This window comes from Arachis duranensis, chromosome 5, assembly GCF_000817695.3.
Source record: "Arachis duranensis cultivar V14167 chromosome 5, aradu.V14167.gnm2.J7QH, whole genome shotgun sequence".
NCBI lineage: Eukaryota > Viridiplantae > Streptophyta > Magnoliopsida > Fabales > Fabaceae > Arachis > Arachis duranensis.
In genome coordinates, this window is record NC_029776.3 from 102,728,470 (window position 1) to 102,740,236 (window position 11,767).

At 31.8% G+C, this 11,767-nt stretch overlaps 1 protein-coding gene across 1 annotated transcript; it reads right to left on the bottom strand.

Annotated features, from left to right (window-relative positions):
* LOC107491260 (uncharacterized) lies at positions 1 to 5,175 on the bottom strand. The gene is made up of 2 exons (XM_016112070.3): positions 4,841 to 5,175; positions 1 to 1,069 (listed from the first exon to the last, which is right to left on the bottom strand). The coding sequence occupies exons 1-2, from the start codon at positions 5,164 to 5,166 to the stop codon at positions 232 to 234; spliced, it is 1,164 nt and encodes a 387-aa protein (XP_015967556.1). The 5' UTR covers positions 5,167 to 5,175; the 3' UTR covers positions 1 to 231.
* Positions 5,176 to 11,767: the final 6,592 nt, after the last annotated feature.

The window sequence follows — 11,767 nt, forward strand, 5'->3', positions numbered from 1 at the left end:
TAATAATTTAAAATTGTTTTACTTAATTTTATATTTATAATTTTGTATATATAATATTTATAATTGTATATTTATTACACGTAATCTTAGGCATTTATTCCAACGGTAATTAACAAAGCAAACAAAAAACAAAGAAAACACAAATTATAACTATCTCTAACTTTCAAACTTTGACCCTAAACGTTTTATTTTAATAATTACTAATTGTAGACCAAGGAAATGACAAAGAAGTCACTCCCATTTGCACATAATTTGATGAGTGTGCCTAAAATCATAAGTTATCACCACACTTCCATCCATTCTCTTCAAAACAAAGCTTTCCACAAGTACAAAGCAACCAAAATCTTCCCACCTCTGAGCCCCTTCAAATTTCTCTTTATTAAAACCAAACCAACCACCTCTTTCTTGCTCCCATTTCATTCTCTCAACAATAACCAAACTCAATCCAACGCTAACTCCTCCTCCTACATTATCCAAACTCTTAAACCAAAGCACACCATCATCAACATTCCCTTCATCCCAAAAAGCTTGCTTTCCATCCACCATTGCCAATTCTGTTTCAACAACAACATCCACAAACACTTCATTTCTTCCCTCACTACCAATACTACTATTTTTCTTTGAGAAAATTTTCTCCCATCTTTGCTCAAGTGTCATTTCATAAAAAACGGATCCTTTCATCTGGTCCTTGAGTTTCATTCCTTCCTTCACAAACATAAATGGGCAATACCACTTCCCAATTACCACTGAATCAGAACGATCATTAGATAATGGGAAATTTATTGTTGGTAATAATTGGCCACGCAAGGAATGGTTTATGCCAAGAGCTTCATCCAAAGTGTAATTGTGTGGAGTCTTGGCACAAAGCCTCCAACTTTTTCTCCTTAAAAACAGAGGAGGAAAGGCATCTTCAGCAACTGGCTTTGCATAAAACCCGCAACGGGTTTTAATTATCTCAAATTGCTGATATTCGTTGAAGGGATCCAAAGGTCTTGGTTTAACATCTTTGACACACTTGCAAAATAAACAATTTTTCATGTCCTCTTGCTTAGAACTTGTGCATGCTTCCCTGCATTCCAATTCAAACGTAACATACTATTTCATAGGCATCAATATCAATAGTCACCAAAGTATTAAGAATATATAACAAATAAATAACAACCATTGCTAACTGCATATAAAAATCAATGATTAAAAGCAGTTACTATATATTAAAATACAAAATACACATTTAAAATAAATTAAATAACACATTTTTTTTATACAAAGTAGATTTAGACCTGACACTATGTGTGAAAATTTAATATTATAAATATTTTGTACATAATCGATAACAAATGATAATCGAGGATTTTGTTTTATAGTATAATACAATGATATAGCACGATGAAAACTAATTCTAACAATATGTTATATAGAGAGAGAGAGTAAATAGTAATTTTTGACAATAAAAGATTAAGGCGCTGACAATATATTGGCCATGATTAATTTAAATAAATTTTATAATTATAAAAGATTTATTTTGTTTGACAATTTCATTAGATCTGGGCATCTGGCCTTATTTTTGGGTTAAAGTATGAACAGTTATATTGTTTTCGGAATTATAATCATTTCAGAGCCCAAGAGTACCTGGTTTGCACCACCATTCTAGTTGTGAACGAGGTGCTAGAAGCTTAGACTCGGAATGTTCTCTTGCATTTCCACTCATGTCCATTCCTGTCATGGCTTGCAAGTGAGCCTTTTATTACATTTTGTTATTGTTAGTTTTGTTGTTTCTAGGAGTAGTATCTGGGATTTTTCTTTTGAAAAAAATGTGGATGTTTTTACATATTGAGTTAGGAAGTTAAGCTTGTTCTGCTTCCACATGAGATAATTGTAATCTTGTTAGCACTATTATCTTTCCTGTTTTGAGAGCTAAAGTTCTTGAGATCATTTTATTCTTATATATGCCAATAATATAAATTTGCAGATTTTGTCGAGATATTTATTGGTGAACAGGGGCATTTAATTCAAACTTGCTGGGGATACATGCATCAAACCAAGTCTATTATGGTCGATCTTTCAACTTCTGCCTAAGGTTTATGATAAGAAACTTGTTCATTTCCTGGGTTGATGTTCTTTTTCCATCTCCCGATGCACATCAATACCTGACTTCTCAGAATCAGGAGTAGTTTAATCAAGTGTCTGTTTGTAAGTCTCTAGACTTCAAAAGTGAAAAGTATCCTCTATTTTTTGTTCTGATGTGCTTTCAACCAAGTATCCGAATAATCTTCAGCAAATTGTTCAGATTCATTGGCAAACATCAATATATGTTTTTAAAATGCTGGTTGAACTTTTTAATATGTATTTTAATTAGAACTTCATTAGTTATTATGGTGTTATCTCTTTTTTAAATCTTATTGTGTACACATTTATTTAATAAATAAAATAACTACACATGTCTTCTTTGTATTTTTACTGCAAAAACAACCCTTATTTTTAGCCAAAAAGATAACCTTTCAATGATTGCATATCTAGTTTAGAGGCAACACTTTTAATAGGTTGCAAAATAAATAGGCAACATTTCAATGGATTGCATATTTTAAACAATAGGCAACACTTCAACTTGTTGCATACTCAAAAGAAGAAGCAATACTTTTTGCTAGAAGTTGAAGCATGACAGCTAAAAGAATAAGTGTAAAGTGTCGCCTAAAACACAGTTCAAAAGTGTTGTCTATTTTAAAGAATAAGCAACGCTTCTAAAAAGCTGTTTTCGGAAGCGTTGCCTTTGAAGCAAAAAAGCGTTGCCTCAACCTAAGGCAACGGCTGCTTCTGCAAGGCCCCCAAAAAATTTTGCCTCAAGTCCCAAAATGTTGCTATAAATCAAAGATAGCCTTTTATCAACCTTTAGGCAAATACATTTTAAATGTTGTCTCAACTCTAAAATGTTGTAGTGAAAAATGATATTGTTCCTATGTTCATTTGGCATCACCCAGACACCTCACTGCAGATAACGAAACACATTGGCAATTCCATTTCATTTTGCACTATCTATAAATAGAAAGACATATCGTCTCCACTGTTTGCTACTGATAAAGATCTAATTAGTACTCTTTTTATTTTCTTCAAGTACTTAATTGTCACTTTATTCTTAAAAAAATTCTAAAATCTATAAAAATTACAACTTACTTATGTAGCAATAGAGTAATAAATGAGATATCAATCCTAGTTGTGGTAAAAACTTGCATATCAAATTTTATATAGATAAAATAGATACATAGTAATTTATTTTAGTGACTAATTTTAATATAGACATAACATTTTTTGTAAATTTAGTAAAACTAATTTTATGAAAAAAAAAACTAAATATTGAAAAGAGAAAAATACTCTTTAGTAATAGAGGTTCGCCTATAAATTAGTAATCTCATGTTACTGGTGATTTATGTAACACAGATTCGCCTATAAATTAAACTTTATCATTTTATTTTTCATCAATTCAATCTAATAAGAACAGTATAAACATTTTTGTTTCTTTGAGATAGATTTTTCTGAGATTTTTCTTTGAGATTTTTCTTTTTTTAAGAGATATTCTCCTATATATTTAAAAAGATCGAAAAGTATATTTTTCTTTTATCAAGAGAGAGTATTTATAATCTCTTTATGATAAAAAAAACTTATAAATCTTAAAGATAGTTATTTAGTTATTTTCTATACTTTATACAGGTATCTAATTTTTTATATTTATATTTTAACTGCATTATTTGTCTTATAGCTAACCTATTTTAACAACTAAACATAATTCAATGATATTATTACTAGTTAGTAGAAAAAATTATAATAATTAAGTTGCTAAAGAATTAAGATTTAATACGTAATGAAGTATAATTAAGCGTATATGTACGATAAATAAATAAGTTTTTCATTTTTTGAATTTAGATTTTTATTTGATGTTGAGAAAAAAAAATATTTATTGTACATTGAGAAAAAAAAAATAAGAAAGTGTTACTGTGCAACACTGTGAAAATACAAAATTTTAAAGAATATTTATTGTACATTGAGAAATGCATAGAATAAGAATTTTATTTTATAAATAAGAGGGGCTTTACTTCTCTTCATTTGTGCCAATATGATTTTTTTTAACAAAATTTATTACTCTGTTTTTAAGATAATTTTTTGGTGAAAAATAATGTCGTGTTTCCGGTTTTTAGTTTTTTTTTTTTAATTTTATTTTAACCTATCATCTTCAAAGGTAAGAAGAGTCCAATGTTAGGATTCTATGCTTGTTATATGCTTTATTTGTCTAAATAGAATAAATTGCAACTTTCAACTGGAGGACTATTAGGATGATGCATTGTGAGCCAACACAACGCTTGAAATGTTAGTATTGTAAGTGTGAAGAATATCAAAGTTAGTCTCATATCAAAGAAAGCAAGAAAGAGTGAGGAGTTTATAAGATAAGGAATCCATTAACTTGATACTTTAAAATTTTGAGTTGGATGTAGTGTTTTCTCATTTTATGTTTTTTTTGCTTGATTCCTCTAATCTTTGAGAATTTATTAAATGACTGCCAATTAAAAAGTTAATGACTTATTTATCTTTTTTTATAATTTAAAATTTTTTTAAACTGTTAAGACAAAATTAACCCTAGCTAGATTATTGTCTCCCTTTATATTAAATTTTAAGCACATACGATCTATGTACAATAATTAATGAAAACAATAAAACATTTTTCAACCAATCAAACGATTTATATTATTGTTAAAGCTTTTAGATAAAAAAGAATAACTTATATGGTTAGTCTGAAGGAGTAATTAATTAATTTCAACTAAGTAAACTTCTGATGAAAACAAAACTAGCATACCCTTGATGCTTTCCTTTCCTCCGAATAACATAGTAGCGATTGGAAGACAATGATTGATTAAGAACTGGAATGAAAATAACCTTGTCAAGATCAATTGTGACATCTTCTCCATGGCTTTCAATATAAGTAACTGTCAAGTTCTTGTCCTGAGGAAAAGGCAGGTGGTTTATGCAATTGTTCTTCCACAAACCAAAACAACAATATGATTGTGCTGCTTCATCTTGAAGAACAAGGTAACCTGAATTTGGACCCTCAGGGTCAGGGAGTGACCCCGAAAGAGCATTAGGGTCTTTCTTATAGTGTGAAAGATGCCTTGTAACATACATCTTTTTTTGGGATAGTTTTTGTGTTTAACTCTTCAACCCTTAGTTCCTATATATATTAGTATGTGTCATTTTTATTTTTCTGAAACGTGTATGTGTTTTATTATTCAATGGTATTTGACATTCGAATATTTAAATGTTGGTAGGCATATTTTTATGTTGATCACATCAACTGCTATGACTTTTGGGTAAAATAATCAAGATTGACGTGTGTAATTTTTTATATAAAACACGTAAACACATAAATAAATATGTATAGATTTTGACATACAAATAAAATTTTTATTAAAAAAATATTATTAAAATATAAAAAAAATATAATTTTAATTTTAAGAATACTATAATGACTATGGTAATGACTATAATTATAAGCATCACAGACTCTATCTATATATATAAAAGATTGATACTTATAAACATGGATGCTAGTATGCTACTAAACTTATAAACTAAATATGTATTTGTGTAAAATATAATTTTCGTAAATCTAAAATTATTCTAAGGCCCTGTCACTTACTTTGTATTTGCACTTTATATAGTAGAATCTCGTTAAAAAGACAATTTTAAAAATCTTGAGTATTTCACATACAAGTTTTACTATTTATTTTTAAGCAGGTTAAGAAAATTACAGGCTTTACGACTAAGTTTGTTGTATAAATACGATAATTTCTCCGCATTCCTTTCAGTATGTTCGATCATTTATTAGTCTTCTTTATCATTATACAGTTCTGAAAAATTAAATACCTCGTGAATCATATGGCGCATTGGATCTCCAAAATTTTTATTGGGTTCTGCTTCTTGTCGATCGTCTACCACTAGAACTCTTTACTATGCGTAATGTAACCAAAAATGTATAACTAAGGAGAAAGAATTTTATCAACAGATGATTGTATACATCTCTAATTTGAAAAAGACAGAATCCATACAAAAGATATAGACAATGTATCATCCTATCAGATGATACAATAATAAATACGAAGTCTAAAAATCTGTTCAAGTTGTTTTTATATTCTACACCACCCGGTAATATTGAAATTCAATTTTTATTAATATTTAATTTAATGAAATAATACTAATAAAAATATACAATTAATAAAATTAGACTACCAAAAATTAAAAACTTCACAAAAAATTTCATCAAATATGAGAATATTTATTATGATATGGTCATACTGTTTAAAATAAAATAGGAGAGAAATAAATTAATAAATTTGGACTAAGTGTCAAAAGAAATAATTTTACCTCATTACAATCATGTTTAATTTATTTTAGAAAAATGTAGAGACAAAATTTGATAATTTCTTACCAATAATCTTATAGAGACAGTGAAAGAATAACTCTTAAAAAAAAAAAAAACAAAAACACAGTTACTTGCATCTCTAATAATATGTACCATATGAAAAATATTAAAAAAATTGTTTACTCATCACTGAAATATTCTGCATGTAATTTAAAAGTTCTGGAAGAAAGAATTACTAGTTCTAAAGCGAAAAAATAAAAGAAGAAAGAAAATCCTTCTTAAAAAAAAATAGAAGTTGAAGTTAAAAAGTACTTAAAACAAAAATATAAGTAAACAATCATAGTAAAAATAAAAATTAAAAATTATTATCTCAGCACTTCTTTAAGTGTTACTTCAAGAAAGAAGAAGAAATTAGAGGAGACAAATATTTTCTGTTATGTTTATAGAAAATAAATTGAACATATGTAAAGAATTTAACGTGAAAAATGGTTAAAAACTCAATATTTTATTATTTTAAAATATATAAAAAGTATGAAATTTATTAACTATCTTATACAATTTCAGCTCCATTAATTGAGTGTTTTAAATATTATTTTGATGAAGTTGTTTGTGAAAAATATACTTTTTATTCTCCTAATTATTAATTTTTTAATCTCTTTTTATGTCATTCGATGTCTTGATAAAATTTTTTTGAAGTGTTTCAGAATTAAGGTACATCAACGGTCTCGAAAGATCAAAAAGAATTGAACAAAGAAATGAATTCAAGAAGCAATTTAGAAAAAAAGCTATCTGACAACTCATTTAAACGAGCTTTTTTTGTCCAAACAAAAATCTCACTTAAACGAAATTTTTTCGCTTAAGCAGGAATCTCGCGTGCACGAGTTTTTTTTGTGTGCACAAGATGACCTGACGTGCTAAGTTAATGAAATACGCCCATCTTCATGTTTTGGATTTTTCAAAGGCTTTCAATAGCTATTTTTTAATGCATTTTTAAACCTAAATGAGAAAAAAAGGAGGCAATAATCATACACTCATTTTTTTTTACATATTTTTAGATTTTGAGTGAAATTCTAGAGAAAGAAGCTTTAACTTATTTCCAGAATTTTCTAAAACTTTATTTAATTTTGTTGTTAGTTTTAGATTTTAGTTTTGTTTAATCGTAGTTTTGGCTCTTGATTTTTTGTTCTTTTATTATACTTTTATTAAAATTTAGAGTTAGTTTGTTTTTTTTTCATTTTTCTATTTTACAAATTATGTGAATTTATAGTTTATATTAATGAATCGGATCTTTTATGCTTTATTCATGTTTATTTGAGTTATTATTGTCAAATTCGATAGTTGATTGTCATAGTTTTTGCTATATTTTGCAATTTACGAAGTTTTATGTTTATGCACACCAAATGTTTGATAAAATATTTGGACTAATTATGGAATAGATTTTTACATTCTTAGCTTCGGTTGAAAACTTAGGTGATCTTAAATTATTATTGTCCAAGTTGATTTATAATATTTTAGAGATATTAATTAATCTTATTTCCGCTAACGTTAATCTTTTACTAATTCAATTAGTTAGTTGATTAGAACTTGTGGATTAGGATTAATTAAGTCTAATTGACTTTTTTCAATTTATAGAGGTTGACAAATTGGATTTGTTCTTTGTAATTATCATATTGTAATTAGTGATAAGGATTAATTAAGTCTAATTAACTTTTCTCAATTTATAGAAGTTGACAAATTGGATTTATTCTTTGTAATTATTATATTGTAATTAGTAATAAGGATAGTGATCCTTAACCTTTAATCCAGCAAAATTTTTTTTACTATTTGAATTTACTTCTTTTTATTAGTTAATTGTTTTAATTGTTTTTAGTTTAATTTCTTGTTTGCTTCTTTTATTTTTCTCTATTTAAATTTCCGTTAAGTGTGATCCAAATTTTTAATTCTCTCACAACTAATGATAATGCACTCGATTGTGAGTTTTAGGAAAAATGATATGAGATTAAACTCTTAATTATTGATTTGAATTTATGACATTTAAACTAAACTTTGAACAATATTAAATTCCAATTTATAACTACAATGAAATTTGAGTTTTTAAACTTGTAAATTTTTTAAATCGATATTTAATGCTTGTCAAAGCTCAAGAAGCATATTCTACTATTAAAAACTTTGAATTCTAACTCATTGAAGGGATAGAAACTTTAGCATTCAGTGGTTCCATGGTTCCAAAGCCAAAAGAATAAAATTAAAGGGAAAGAAAACATTCTTTAAAAAAAAAACAAATGAAGAATAAAATTGAGTTAAGATTAAAAAAAAAAACAACTTAAACATGAATATAAATAGGAACACATTGAGTCCATTCTACTCCTGTAATGGGTGCGTTATGCACTTCTTACTCAATGATTAACAAATTTGCTGGTTTGGTTTCCACTTAATGTATTATGCATCCCAATAACTCATTATTTACCTATGTATTGCTATGGCATGGTCCTTTTCATTGCTTTACTTGAAAATCCAGCCTTAACTAAAACAAGAAGCCTCTATCTCATACAGAAACAGCACAACATCAATAAAGGCTTGTCCCACTAAGTGGGTCGGTTATATGAATCAAATGATGTCATTGTGTTGTGTCATGTATTATGTTTACAGAGAGATCGTTTATATGTAGATCTTGTTTGACCATCTCATGGATGGTCTTTTTAGATCTTTCTCTGCCTTTCATTTCTTGTCCATCTTCCATCTCATCCACCCTCCTGACTGGATGTTCTATCTGTCTTCTTCTCACATGTTCAAACCACTTGAGACGCGATTCAGAGAGAAAACTTTGATGTTTTCTTTTTTAATATTTTCATTTCCTTCGAAGCAAACAATATACTCTAATACATAAACAAAAAATAGGTAATATCGAATCTTGCACTGCCAAGAGTAATTATTATTTCTTCTGAGATGCATGGCATGCCAATCAGATCGATTAATTAAGAATCAAGATTAGCTTTTTCATACACCCATATATTGGAAATCACAGATTTTCATTCGCATAAATAAATAATAATTCAAGCAGTGCAAAGAGTGTTTGATCTATTTATTTTTTTATGGTTTAAAAGTCACTGCCATTTAAATCATTTGAGTTGAATATAAGTAGAGGTTCAATTTTATGTAAACAAGTATATATGATATAAAATTATGATTGGATAACAGATAATAGCATTTGTTTTTTCCAACTTCTAACATACATTATGGTTTAAACCGCCCCAACTAACTTGTTTTCTTTTAAAAGAAAAATACTAAAAAGAGAGAATAACACAGATAAGATCTTGTGTTCCATCCTGCTTCTTGCAGTGATCAATCTTTTCTCCTTCTTCTCTCTCAATATTCATTTTCTAAGAAAATCAATATATGTGTCTCTGGTTTAAGCAGATGACTCTTCTTAATAACGCTAAACTATTATCCCTGTGAAAATGTTTCAGATTATGAACTTGTAGAGTAGTAATCCACACATTTTATCTACAAGTGTGATTAGAATAGACTAATGTCCCTTTGGGATTTAAGACATCATTGACTTATTACTTGGTCTCATATATGTGTTAGGTACTTAGGTAGCTAGCATTGTATTGTTAATTAGCAGTTTTGTTCAGTTGAGCTATGTTATTCATGATGCTATGACCGAATAAAAGAATAATGTTTTTGTTACGGCCCGGCCAAGAATCAGCTTTGGGTCGACCCGACCCAAGCAACACCCGACCCGGACATGCGCCCCCCAACCGACTCGGACACGCGTCCTGTACGGCTCACACACGGCTGCAGGATAGCGTCCTTGGGAATATGGGCCTGTCCCATAAGGGGCCCACTACTGACATATATATAAGGGGAAGATTGGCTCTTCCCCCGAGGTACGTCACATCTTTTCAACCCTTTATTCTGCTCGCCTGCACATTGCTGACTTGAGCGTCGGAGTGTCTTTGCAGGTGGCACCCCCCTCTTCATCATCTCTCCACAACAAGTGCCCGGCTACTCGTCTACCCGTAAGCAGTGCGACCCAAGCCAAGGCGTTCTCACCCCTACATCTGTCCACCCGATCTGTTCGGAACCCGATTAACGAACATTGGCGCCGTCTGTGGGGACTTCTTTGCCTGAATGGAAGTCGCGCCAGGTCCCGGCGACCGAGCTCGAGCAGCCGGAGCGGAGGGGGCCGCCTCCGTCGCCTCGCAAAGGGGAGGCCGGAGATCCCCCCAACAGCACATGAGAACCCGACCATTCGGGGGAACGGGCGGCGATAGCGCCATAATAATGCAGGAGCTACGCCACAGAGTCCAGAACCTAGAACGACAGTTAGCCGACCGGGAGAGGGATGGATGGTCTACCGATCCAAGCTACACCCCGTCTCCCGGGGGCGAGGAGGAAGAGAGCTCTCACCGAAGCCGCTCACGGCGTATATCTGCATCCCGGATGGAAGCAGAGGGCACGCAAGAGGAATCACCCATTCCGAGAAGACGGAATGACACAGTCATCTACTCTCGCGGCAGACAATCCCGCCGAACGGCAAGAGGTCGTGAGGACGGAGAAGGAAAATCCGAGAGAACACGACAACCTGTGATAATGGGAGTCACACGAGAGAACACGACAACCTATGATAATGGGTGTCACGCCGTTCCACCGATCTATCCTCGAGGTCCGGTTGCCGAAACACTTCGACAAACCAACGGACATGAGGTATGACGGAACTCAAGATCCTCTAGAACATCTCACGGCCTTTGAGGCTAGGATGAACCTAGAGGGAGTAGGCGACGAGGTAAGGTGCCGCGCCTTCCCGGTAACCTTAGCAGGACCAGCGATCAGATGGTTTAATGGCCTCCCTCAAGGTTCCATCTACAGTTTCTCAGACATCAGCCGCGCGTTTCTGGCTCAATTTACGACGCGAATAGCGAAGGCCAAGCATCCTATCAACCTCCTCGGGGTAACCCAGAGACAGGGAGTGCCGACCAGGAGGTACTTAGATCGGTTCAACGACGAATGCTTGGAAATCGACGGCTTAACCGACTCGGTGGCCAGTCTCTGCCTGACGAACGGCCTCCTCAACGAGAACTTTCGAAAACACCTCACCACGAAGCCGGTTTGGACAATGCATGAAATCCAAACGGTGGCGAAGGAGTACATAAACGATGAGGAGGTCAGCCGAGTCGTGGCAGCCAATAAGCGGCAGTCCGGTTACGGCCAGGCTCGGCAGTCCGGTGGAGACGGTGAAAGAACAAAAGAAAAGGCTAGAGAGGAGGCATCGAACAAGGCACCTAGGCCGTTCCCTCGAGTTGGGAAATTTACTAACTACACTCCACTCACCCTCCCCATCGTGGAAGTCTATCAACAAAT

What these genes read in the sequence shown, in the direction of transcription:
- LOC107491260 (XM_016112070.3), bottom strand. Translation starts at nt 5,166, where the DNA reads ATGTATGTTACAAGGCATCTTTCACACTATAAGAAAGACCCTAATGCT. An exon ending in AGGAAAGGAAAGCATCAAGG is followed by an intron (nt 1,070 to 4,840) that starts GTATGCTAGTTT and finishes ATTGGAATGCAG; the next exon opens with GGAAGCATGCACAAGTTCTA.